The sequence below is a fragment of the Atta colombica genome, unplaced genomic scaffold (genome assembly GCF_001594045.1).
Source record: "Atta colombica isolate Treedump-2 unplaced genomic scaffold, Acol1.0 scaffold12, whole genome shotgun sequence".
Lineage (NCBI taxonomy): Eukaryota > Metazoa > Arthropoda > Insecta > Hymenoptera > Formicidae > Atta > Atta colombica.
The window spans coordinates 6,780,703-6,793,297 of NW_017259206.1; the positions used below are offsets into that span (position 1 = coordinate 6,780,703).

Consider the following 12,595-nt stretch of genomic DNA (forward strand, 5'->3'; position numbering starts at 1 on the left):
AATATTTTAGAAAACTATTATCGGTTTCACAATTTTAGAATTACATTTCTCGAGATTTAATTGTTCTTAGATCTCATCTAATTAATCAGATTAATCTTAATTTGATCTCACGTATAACGTCACTTAAGATTCTAAAGATTCTCAAACGATGATTGGATACTTAAAGATGACACGCGTGATTGTATGTAAGTTTTTTCGCGACGCATTCGATTTCGCGTTAATCGTGCTACACCACTGCCGACATGTGACGCATTTAATCTGAGCATTCGGTATTGATACATTTTAAAGCGTCATTCCATGGCTCGCATGTGCTGAAAAAACAAAAGTTTTTATCACAATTTTAAATCTTAAGTTGCAATTCTGTGAAGCGAAATTTTCTCATATATTGCACATACATGTATGTGCAAATACAGTTGTTTGACAAAAACTTTAATTGATCCAATGCTATAAAAAAGTGGTTACAACATTAATGTTATAGAAAAAGACAGAGAGAGAGAGAGAGAGAGAGAGAGAGAGAGAGAGAGAGAGAGGAAGAAAGAAAGAAATCTAATCAGTTATACATGTATATATGCATATATATTTGCATTGATTTTTAATGAAGTATGTTAACTTTGATTGAACTCCCGAACTTCGTATAATTTATTATGCTATATAAAATCGATTATCTATATACAGGCGCGTGAAAAAGACGAGATAACAGTTCCATGTATCAGTAATTAAAAAGGTTAAAAAATTTGTAGATAACTACAACATATGTGATATGTCCGAACGTTTTACTTCATTCATATTATAACGGCACAAGAACGTTACATAGAAGAAATAAAAGTCATGTTTTTGTTTGAGCAATCATCATAAATGTAAAATTGTCAGAGATATAAAAATTCATACATTATATATATTTAGCAAGTGTAGCATTTCACTAAATACAGTTTTCTTAATATATACATAACGTCTATTTTTTTTATATATATATATATATATATATTTTTTTTTGCATAGATGTTAATAACAAAGTACATTGTACTGCATTCTAATAAATTAGAATAATAGTCTTTATAACTCTTGAAACGAAGTTTCGCAGATTTTGCTATTTTAATGTAAACAATGCACCTCAAAAATCATATAAAAAAAGTCCCCCTCAAACAGTAAATTTCACATCTTGAACACATTCTGTATGACTCAGTAATACTCAGCATCAACGTATGTTACAAATTGAGAACATGTGTCGTGGATATTCAGGCTGACTCATCTGGAAAACACTATTTTCTGAAACATTTGTACAAATACTGCAATCACTTATATTACCTCGTCTCATCGTTTCTAATCCATTAATTATCATAGAAACCACTAAACACAAGTTCGATGGCTGCTTGCACGTCACCATTGGTAAACTGCAATGCCTGAACATTTATCGTGTCGTCTTGAAGACCCATCTCATGCATCTGTGCCAACTGCCGCTGTAGATCATTAATTGGTGGTGAGAATAGCGGTAATACTGGCGACAAGGAGGTCGCCGGTGACGCGACTGGCTGCTGCGGATTTGAATTGGTCGCCAATGCGGCTTGTCTCATAGCTTCCATGAACATTTGTGGCGTGATCACGCCGGTGCTCTGATTGTCAGTTGCAGGTTGATTGACACCGTCGGATGTGGAGGATGGCAAATTATCCAGTCGCTGCGATGCCTGCGAATTCGTAGCCGGCGACACATTAGGAAAACGTAGATTACTGTCATTTATAGGCTGCGTGGCGAAAAAGTGGGCAATATCGCGCGCCATTTCCTCCTCAAGGCTCATGCTATCCACGCTATAGGAACGTGCAGTAGTAGGCTGTGAACTGGTCACTGAACTGCTGGAGGAGCCGCTGGAGGCCGCGTTGTGCGCTTCCTCGTGCACGGCTGCTGCGATGTTCTGTGCTGCCTCAATTAACACTGGATGCAACTGTGCTATTCTAAATGTGAGACAATAAAAAAAAAATCTTTAAATCCATGTTCATATTAAAAACATATAAAATAAAAATATATTGTTTTACAAAATATACTATTTGCATAATATTTCTGAGATAATATACATTTAGGAGATCATACATCTAATCACCTTCTAACAGTATCAACATCTATGAAATGCGCCATTAATTCAGGATCCTGCAACATGGCAATGGCGACTGCATCTTCGTGCAATCCAGGAGAGGATGAAATAATATTATCTATCACCTCTGGTCTTTTGCTTAAACGCTGAAACATATCACAATATTTATATAGATTTTCTATAATAATACTTGACAATTATAATTAAAGTTATATTATGTGTTGTATAGGATATAAAAGTGTATAACACAGCATAAACATTATTTAAAGAATATTTACATGCAAAGCATTTCTAAATGCAGGGGTCTCATTGAAAGATTTAAATGCAGATGCCAATTGTAATATGCAATCTTCTGATATATGTTTATTCAATATTGATGACTCTGATTCTTTTTTCTTTAATGCATGCACCATTGATCCATTCTTCAATCCAATAGATTCCACTGTTGCATCATCCTCAAGTATAAGCCCATAATAAATAAATTCTAAAGAAAAAGAGAGATAATCATTAGTATTATGTTTATATTAAAATTGAATTTATTCTACAAGGAATTATTTCAAAAAGCTTATAATCATATTTTTTTTTTAATTAGAATTGAAATTTTTTTTAAGATAAAAAATAAGGCTAATCCACTAAAAAATGAAAACAAGACTATTTTAAAATAAAACTAATCTGATAAAGATTTTTGACAGTCTAAATGTCTCAATGTATATTTCAAATATATAAGAAATCAAAGAACATCTGATGTTAAATTTTATAGGATTGAATAACAAAAGAGTACAAAGATAATCGTGACCAATCGTGAATCTCCAAATAATGTAAAGTCACTTTTACCAAATGAATCCTTGGGCAGATTCCACCTTTTCGCGGCTTCTTGCTTCAGCGTTTCTACTTTCGTCTTCAGGTTCACGCCACTCAATGTAATCGGCATGACAATCTCAGAATTTATTTGTATTCCGAACAACAAATCCATGGCTATCATAATTGAATGAATCAATTCGAATCAGAGGATCAACTAGACTTTCAGTACGATCTCTCTGACATTTAATTTTCAATTTCTCGGCTTCTTCTCGACTCTCAGAGCTCATAAATCTCTACGAAGGTACTCTCTCTTTTATTCGTTTCATACATCGAAATTGATTGAAATTGAGAATAACTTGCAACGAGACATACAAAGTTGTTGACAAAAGATACTTGAAATCTAAGGTTACCGATGCAGCACCAACACTGACCAACACCAAGAACAATACAATGACATGCAGTGACGCTGAAGATGCCTTTTCATGCTCAACACTTAAAGTCTGTTCTTTTTCGAAGAATTATAAACAAACTATACCTGTCTCATTTTACCAATTCAGAATTTGGGGTGGAAAGAGAACAGATCTTTTTTTTTTTTTTAGTGAATAAATTTTTAGTAAATAATCACGACCGAATTCTCTCTCATTTTGTCCACAAATAGCCAATCCTGATAGCTCTTATTAGGTCTGTTCGCGTCGTATTCCAATATGCTCCTACTCATGTTGGAACACGCAACGCGAACAGATCTTTTGCAGACGGACACGATCACATTCATTTTCTAAAGTCTAAAGCCTAAATTCTAAGCAGAATCGCAAGGCTCATAACATATTTTTGTAAGAATTTTTATGCTTATATCCTTATACAATATTTTTACAAATAGCTTCTTACTAGTCATAAAATTAACAAAAAATCGTAGATATTTTTGAATAATCGTACGTTTTACGATGTGCATAAAATTAGGAAACTATTCGTAAGTTCTAACAAGTTTTACGTTATGAGTTTACGATTCTGCTTAGAATTGACTTATAAACTACTTTTATCAGCAGTTTATCGAAAATATGAAGATTCATATTCATTTTATGAAATAGATGTTGGTGCCGCTAGTGTAATACAGAGTTTTTTCTGGTGTTTTTTTTTCACGAAAAAAGTTCGATTATCGCTTTCAGGTTTCTCTCTGACATCTGTGAAATGGCAGGAGACTTGGCAAAATAAGAGAAGAAGAAAAAGAGATCTGGCAACTCTGCGACTGCTATATCGTGCAGGAGCCGCGGGAGATTGGCAATACGACCGGCGCGAGTTTTTCTAACAGTTGATAACGGAATGACAGCCCGATGATGCCTGGCGACACGCCGGTCTGACTCATCTCACTCCGAGCTGCAAGCTGAACCAGAACAGAGATGCAAGGCATCTGTGATAATATTCGCACAGCGATTGAACACGGACGTACTGACATTATCAGGTCACTCCTGGATGCGTGTACGTATCCTTTCTTTCCTCATTTCAAATCTTGGGAGAACTTCTCATGTATTAAAGAATAATAAATTAAGTAGACTGGATAAGAACGTTTTTTCTTTGTTTTTTTGTTGTTTACATTGTCGGCCTTCTCCTGCCACAGGTGAGAACGGTAATGCCACAGAGGGTATCACGAGAGACAAGATATTGAATCAACCAGTTTTGGAAGAAGGAACTTTCTTGTTATATGCCTCAAAGGTCCATGAAGTTCTTTGCCAGACATGTTTTATCCATTATTGTTATTGCAATTTTCATTGTTTTTAAATGTTTCTATTTGGATTATTGATAAATGTTTCTATTTATGCTGTTTATATTTAAGACCAATCAAGTGGACATTGTGAGAACTCTTCTGAATTGTGGTGCTGATCCAGCTGTGCAAAATGCTGATGGACATAATGCGGTAGATGTTGCCTCGAGTGATGCAATACGACGTATCTATATAGAGGAAATGTTGAGAGCAACAGCTGCTTCTGAGTACATAAATATCAACATTCAACTTTATGCTTTCTTTTTTTAATTATGGAATATAATCATCACTTTAAACATATCAATTAGCATCATAGAACAATTGACACATATTTTTTTACAGAGTAGACAGAGTAATGCAGTTATTGGATGCAGGATTGGACGTTAATTCGTGGGACTCACAGGGCAGTAAGAACACACCATTACATTGGGCAGCATGTTATGGAAACAAACACATTATCGCGTGTTTACTTGGTAATGTATACATAGAGTGTTTGCACTTTAAATTAAATAGATATATATTTGATATTTAGAAAAAAGAAAGCTATAATACATTCCAGTTCAGCAACACAAAATTTATAATCAGAAATCATCTGAAAATAATGTTTATATTACTTTTCCATGTAGATAAAGGAGCCGATGTAAACGCTGAAAATGGTTGTGGCGCTACACCATTACATGATGCAGTAAATCGTGGTGACATTGCTATTTGTCAAGAACTATTGCAGGCTGGTGCAAATCCTCTTGTACGAGCTACCAAAGGGTAAATGATTAATTGAATATATTGTTCTTGCGTGTGTAAACATTTTTTTTTTTTTTTTTCAGAACATTTGCAGGGAAAACGCCGTACGAATTGTCTAGAAAGAAACAATCTCTGCATTGTTTCCTTCAAAGATTTATATCAAATTTCATGCTGAACGAGAACGAAACAATACACAGTGCGACTATGTCGTATCCAGATACAAGCTATTGTCAGAAGGGTCTCACGTGCAATATGAGCCAACTGTCGGTCGAATCTAACAAATCGGATCCGGCGTACGATGTGCCTTCGCGTGATTCGCGTGATGCAGGCAAAGAGAGTCCTAGTAAATCTATTATTGATAAAGGAAGTATTTATAACTTGTTGTGGCCACAACCAAAGACTATAAATGAACTAAAAAATTTTACGGCCCCATTTATCGCTGGAAAAGAGCTTCTTATATCAATAATACAGGTAATTTAGATATACATATGTATATTAATGTTTTTCAAACATATAGAAAATCTTTTGAATCATATTTCTGTTGAGAAGGAATTCTCTCAATTTTACATATAAATTCTCATTGTGGTTCCAAATTATTTTTATAGGGCAGTGAATCTGTACATAAAATACTGGATGTGTGGGAGATAAGCAGAACTCATCTGCTGGAATTGGGTCATGATGTAAAAATCGGCGAAGTGCAACCTAGTTGCGGCAAGTTGCTCAATGATAATACGATTGAATGCATCGTGAATAGGAATCTATTTAACATTGCGGATAGCTATCAATTGCATATTACGCATAACTCCATAAAAGTAAGCGCTGGAAGTCTAGCGGGGCTGCATTATGCAGTCTGCACATTCGTGCAAATTCTGCGTCTGAGTAAGAATCAGAGTAGGTCGGAAGTGTGCGAGATAGAGCCCGTCTTCATCAAAGACGAGCCGAGATTCATACATCGTGGTATACTATTGGACATCTCGCCTAGAGGACGCGTACCGACCTTGGAATATCTTTTACATATTATTGATCTACTCTCATCGTTTAAGATCTCGCATTTGCACCTCTACTCCAGGCTCGTTCAAAATTGCGATTGGCAGCTTTGTTATTCCAAGTCCGAGATGGTAACTCTAGACAGATATTGCAGGTACAAATTATATATTTATATAATTATAAGAATCCACTTTTTAAATAAGATATTTCTGATTTTTTATGAACTGTATTATTTATATCTTCATTCTTTTTACATATTTATTATATAATTTATATTTTAAATGGAGAAGTTTTTATGTTATGTAATTTGGAAATTAACTTTTTCAGAGATCGTCATTTGGACATAGTTCCAACGTTGGACGTCGATTCTAATGTCAGCCAACATCATCTGATGCAAATGTGGCCTATCTTTCAAGACTTGCTCGCAGTATTTCCTAGCTTAAATTATGTTCACGTAGGCCCTCGATTAACCACTTTATTAGTGCAAGTTGATAGCTTTGATTTGAGTGTGTCCGTCAACGATACGCTTGAAACAGACATGTCAGAAGTATTCAAGTCTTATTCATGCCTTCAAGAACTCTGGCATATCCTCAATTTGAGCTCGAACACGACTCTACTTTTATGTTCCAACAGTTTACATTCCAAATCCGAGTTTCACAATATTCCTACTAATATCATATTTGTCGAATACGGATTTCAGGTGAGAATTAAATTTCTTTCTTCAATTTTGTATGATATATTCGCAATTATTGAAGTAAAATTTATTATAAATATCCGAATTACAGGCTGATTATGATTTCTCCGAATGGACGGAGCCATTTAGACTAGGTGGTGGTAATGTATTACCAAGTTCTGGCACAGCTAGTTACAATAGTTTGGCCGGATGTCCAGCATCAACATATGCTAACACAAGAAACGCGATAAAAACCTCTTTGGAGCAAAATTCGATCGGTGTTGTTGTCGCACATTGGTCGGGAAGTCATCATCTTACCCCGCATCCTTTCGCGTGGATCGGTTATTTAATAGCGGCTGGTTTAGCTTGGAACTCAACAACGGAAATAGATTTAGGACCTGATGATAATTACGACATTCCTGAGTTGTCTGTATCAGTTAGGTAACTGTTACAAGATTTGTAATCTATGATATATTCACACTCATATTTTATAAAATTGTTTCGTTTTGTAGAGAAAGATATATCACAAAACTATTGGATATACACGTATTTCAAGATTCAGAATATAAAATCGGTAACGCGTTATTGGAATTGGGACGTTTGGACACATTGGTACTAACATTAAGTAAAAATCAAGCAGTCAAAGATCTGCAGCAAATACCAGATAATCGCGGTTCTACATTATATAGACTATTGACTGATCCAGATAATGTTAATTTGGAGTATCTTTCGGCCGATCTATTCGCTGTAAGTACGCTTTTGTATGTTCGTTTAATGCGCGAAATATATTTTAAGGATGAATAGCAAGATAAAATATTCAGGTATTTCAAATTAATTCGCTATTATTCATAGAAAATGACGAAGCAGATTAAGCGAATATCACATTCCTTATATGAGGCAAATTTATCCTCGAAGTTTGCGTCTATGGAAATACAGGAATTACAATTGACATCTGATCTAATGCTGACGGCTTGTAAAATTGGTAGAACATTGATTGGAGTTGGTGTGAATCCAAACAGCAACATGGGACTTGCTGTTATTAATTTAGGAGTATGTAATCTGCCGCCTACTTTCAGGACCGATATAGCAAACAAAATGTTGGCTCATATAGAACAGTATAAAGGCTCCTGGTTGCAAAGACATTTTCCACAGGGTCTCCAGGATTCATTGCTAGTTTTAACTAGTGCGCTGCATAGGTTTGTGCCGGCGACATAAGTTTTTTTCTCTTTTTAAGCATACAAAATATTTAGTTTATACTGAGCAATCTACAAAGCGCAAATGTCTAAAAGACTTTTACAGGACATCTCTCTCGAACTTTTGTGTTGTTCGAGATTTTAATCGACTGCAGTGTGCAAATACGATATACGCGGCAAATGAAACACATACAGGATTTCAAGATATATTTGAGGAAAAACTATTGAAAGCAATATGTATTTTTATCCTTATATATTATTATTACTATTACACTACTATTATATGCTTGCTATGCTATATTGTTTCTTAATATTAGCAAATTTATTCTCAAGATACTTTTGAAAAATAATATTTTATTAAGAAAGAATATAATTTTATGCTAAGAAGTTTTGATATAAAAAGAATGTTTGTTTTATTAAATATAAAGACATTTATTAATTATTTTTATTGTCGTTGTTAATTGCATAATAATTCAGTGAATCACGATTGACATAAGTAACAGCGAGTAGTGTTTGAATTATTTATTTTCATATGGACGTATGTGCAAATGCAGAGTTTAAAAAATTCTCTTTCGCAATAAGGTAACATATTTTTTTATATTACTAACAGATTTAATATAACTATAATGTATCTTATAAATAATATATATAGGTCATATACACAAATTATATCGATCTATTGTAACAATTAATTATTATGAAGAATAATACTAAAACTTTTCATATATATACAATTTTTATACATATAATCGTCATTTAAAGTGACTTAAACAGGAAGTTTTGCAGGATTTTTATCTAAATACTTTATCTAAATGCTTTTCAATTGTCAGATATCGCAATAATTTTTAATTTTTAATTTGTCTTACATTACATATTTTCTTTTTTCATATATTCATTATTTTATATATTTTAAAAAACTTTAATATTGCATAGAAAAATAGTTGAAAAATCATTCAAGCATTTATTATTTCTATTCGTAAATTTGCTAATGAATTTGGAATTGAGTAGAAAATCTCTCAATTAAAGATATGTATGGGCGATATTTTAAATGGATTGTAAAATAGAGAATTTGTTATATGTACACACACACATGTTTCATCAGTATTAAATCTCCACACTTTACGCCATTACTTACATTCATTTGTTAATATAGTATCGCTATTTATGAGATTATTCCTATTTTGTTCGTTCCATCCACCCATCTCCAAATCTTGTTTATGGGATATTTCTTTTTCGAGTGCTTGCAGCCTATAAAACTCATTGATCTCGAATTGATACTTGGGTGCTGTTATGCCAAAGAAATTGGCCAAGCATTCGCCAACGTAATCACAACCGTCCAACATTTTAGAGCTCAACCATGTGGTTTGGTACCATGCCCATGGTAACCAATTCATATTTTTCTACAAAATATAAAATTTTATCTTTTCATTGAATAATAAGTATATAATATTGTACATACATAATTTTTAATTAATATGATTATATATTTACAGTATCTATCTGTGACACAATTTTATTTTTTGGCGCGTCAATTTCATCTTCTGACGAATATTCCTCCATTACTCCATCCGAAAACTGCAATATTCTCTTTGGCTTTTTACTCAATTTACGTTTGCACTAAAAATTAATATTTAATAAAATTAAGTTCAGTTAAATTTGTTAAATTTATATCAAAACATAGAAATTCTTCTGAAGGATGTCAATAATTAATATTTATTAGTAATTTAAAAATTAATAAAATTAAAAAAAACATGAATCGAGATTCAAGATGAATCTATTGCTATTATTAAAAAAAAAATCTAATTCTAAAAAACTCTTCAGTACTTAATCTGAAGCTTTAGTATAGAAAATATCCAATAAATTTGTAGAGATTAGAGATTATTGGAAGAGAGATTGGAATGTAATAACAAACAATCCAGTACATTTTTCTCTCTGAAAAACTTTGGATTTACAGAGAGAATTCATTTCTGTAAATTTATTTTTATCTCGAAGGTCAAGCTGTTGTCTAAAGTAAAACTATGTGATCTTGATAAAGATCATTTGGAAGGTTAAATGGAACGAAATATGTATATCTCGGTATCCGGAGCTCTACCTACAATCTTACCTGCGTCTCGGTGTCCGAATTATCCTGCAGAATAACATCGCTCAGATCCCTGATGTCATCCCTCTCCAATGTCATCGTTGGTCTTATCTTGCGGTAAACAAAGCCTCTTGTGCCGCGTCGCGTCGTAATGACTCTCGTTAGTACGTCGAGCAAGCTCTCTCTCGTTCTCCCCTCAACGGCCAGATGACTCATTCGAGACAAATGAGATTTCGAAAGAAACGGCAAAGCATCGTGATCCCATTGGTGTTGCTGATTTAGCGGTTCTTCCGTTGATCTGCCTGCGTCCGGACTGGGCAAGCAGTAGGGCACTTATATAATCTGTAGGATACCTGGGCACGTTCAGTTCATCTAGAGACCCTTGCTGCTTTCCAGAAAGAGGCATATTTCATCTTTGTTTAACATTGACAAATAGCAAAGATTAATGATGTATTACTGTGTTATACTTGTCCACTGTCTTATTCTCTTGCTAGAAAGCAACCCTTATAACAATCTGATGATTTTGATTTGTGTTTCATGAAATACATAATAAAAATTATTTTATTCATTGAATGTTAAACAAGGATAAATGATATATTATGTACAATATATACTTTATGAAAGGGGTTTAAGAGTTTGTTAAAAATTTGAGAGAAAGAAAAACATATATAAATTATACTATTTCTCTTGAATTTATATTTGTCTCACTTTATAACTTTGATTAAGATTATACATCTACGTTAGTAGAAATGGATATAGTGATCAAATTGACACAAATATCGTTTCTATTTTTCTTTGCATTCCATGAATAACAAAGACAGAATAATATTATTGTGTTGACTTATTTAAATGGAAGGCATCTTAGAGTGAGATGGTATGATGAGTAGAGTGAAATAATATATACAGAGGAAAGAAATATATACTTTTCTCTCATAAGATTTTAACAAATCATGGCCAGACTCTTTGAGTGCGTTTCATTTGACGCTTACAATATTCATGGAATAGTTTCATCCTTATTGTTTATTAAAATAATGCTATTAAAATAATGCTATTGTTAAAATAATGCTGGCTTGTGAACGTTAAATGAACTCATATTAGGGTTTCTTTTTGGGCTCACCATGGCGTGTCGCTTTTCGAAAATGCCATTTCGCGATTGAGTTCAGGATCGAATAGAATTATATTCCTTTAACTAATCTTCTCTCAAGTCTCACTTTACCCACTGGCTCTTATAAAATAGATATGTTCGTGCATGCGCGGCTGACATGAATCGCAACATTTGAGGCCAGGAGCGGCGAAGTAAAATTTTTCAGTGTATGGAGTTCTCGTGGATAGTTGAGGGAAAGAAGAGGAGAGTGGTGGGATAAATATATTTCCTCATACATATCTTTTTTACATGGCAAAAGTAGCTGCTCTAATTTTATTTTTTTAAATAAAATTATTAATGAATCCTCCTCTACATTTAACTTATCGATTATTTCTCGATAAATGTATAATGGCGCAATATGATTTACGTTTTTGTTTCATTGTCGATCGAAGATAAATGTCTTAAATAAGAAAACGATCTTTCATTCGAACAAGTTGATGAACAAGGAATCGTTAAAAGAACGCGAATAAATTTTACGTATTTTATACAAGATCTTTGATTTCGGGATTATCGTGTAAAAATTGCATTACATCCTTCAAGCAATACAGTGGCATTTTTCGTATGTTTGTAATTTCTAAATTATAATTTCTAATTTCTAAATTTCTCTCCAAATATACAGATATGAAATTCAGTATATGAAATTCCATACATTGAATCATTCAGTGTATGGAGTACTCCATATCCATACTTCGAAATCCGGAATCGCCCATGTTCGAAGCGGAAAAATAACATATAATAAAATATAATAAACACATAAAACATATAAAAACATATAATAAAATATGAGGATACAAACACACAATAGAAGGATTTACGATTTCGAAACTATATTCCGAAATATCCAATTTCTACCTAAATCGTTCTTTAACTATCGAAAAAGTCCTTCAATTCTTCCTTCTATCTTATCGCAAATAGAAAATCCGTTAGTCTTCGATGATTAAATCATCTTTATTTTTCTGATATTCATTTTAAATGGAACGAACGTGCATTCACATTTCAAATAATGAATGAAAAAAAATAAAAGAAAAAAAATTTTTAACGGACCATTAATTCAAAAAGTCTATAATATTTTGTAATGACATTTTTTCTGGCTAATAGAGATAATGATATTTATTAATTATATATATATATATATA

The 12,595-nt window shown here is 33.0% G+C and overlaps 3 protein-coding genes across 6 annotated transcripts; 1 reads left to right on the forward strand and 2 right to left on the reverse strand.

Annotated features, from left to right (window-relative positions):
* Positions 1-1,116: 1,116 nt before the first annotated feature.
* LOC108694335 (ubiquitin-like protein 7) lies at positions 1,117-3,323 on the reverse strand. 2 transcript variants are annotated; one of them, XM_018203757.1, is made up of 5 exons: positions 2,919-3,323; positions 2,363-2,568; positions 2,094-2,230; positions 1,306-1,947; positions 1,228-1,249 (listed from the first exon to the last, which is right to left on the reverse strand). In XM_018203757.1, exons 1-4 carry the CDS (start codon positions 3,064-3,066, stop codon positions 1,329-1,331), a joined length of 1,110 nt encoding a protein of 369 aa, XP_018059246.1. In that variant the 5' UTR covers positions 3,067-3,323; the 3' UTR covers positions 1,228-1,249; positions 1,306-1,328. The 2 variants fall into 2 exon arrangements, with proteins under 2 accessions (XP_018059245.1, XP_018059246.1); XM_018203756.1 differs by having other exon boundaries at positions 1,117-1,947.
* A 316-nt stretch (positions 3,324-3,639) lies between these two features.
* Positions 3,640-8,503, forward strand: LOC108694516. 3 transcript variants are annotated; one of them, XM_018204076.1, is made up of 13 exons: positions 3,640-3,715; positions 4,049-4,358; positions 4,498-4,592; positions 4,714-4,868; positions 4,984-5,114; positions 5,268-5,403; positions 5,466-5,853; positions 5,988-6,523; positions 6,697-7,069; positions 7,155-7,483; positions 7,555-7,789; positions 7,895-8,238; positions 8,332-8,503. In XM_018204076.1, the coding sequence occupies exons 2-13, from the start codon at positions 4,280-4,282 to the stop codon at positions 8,378-8,380; spliced, it is 2,850 nt and encodes a 949-aa protein (XP_018059565.1). In that variant the 5' UTR covers positions 3,640-3,715; positions 4,049-4,279; the 3' UTR covers positions 8,381-8,503. The 3 variants fall into 3 exon arrangements, with proteins under 3 accessions (XP_018059565.1, XP_018059566.1, XP_018059567.1); XM_018204077.1 differs by lacking the exon at positions 3,640-3,715 and having other exon boundaries at positions 4,047-4,358; XM_018204078.1 differs by lacking the exons at positions 3,640-3,715; positions 4,049-4,358; positions 4,498-4,592 and having other exon boundaries at positions 4,801-4,868; positions 4,989-5,114.
* A 771-nt stretch (positions 8,504-9,274) lies between these two features.
* LOC108694242 (protein FAM177A1-like) lies at positions 9,275-12,169 on the reverse strand. Its single transcript, XM_018203605.1, has 4 exons — positions 12,148-12,169; positions 10,340-10,647; positions 9,727-9,852; positions 9,275-9,635 (listed from the first exon to the last, which is right to left on the reverse strand). The coding sequence occupies exons 1-4, from the start codon at positions 12,167-12,169 to the stop codon at positions 9,363-9,365; spliced, it is 729 nt and encodes a 242-aa protein (XP_018059094.1). The 3' UTR covers positions 9,275-9,362.
* Between the last annotated feature and the right edge of the window lie 426 nt (positions 12,170-12,595).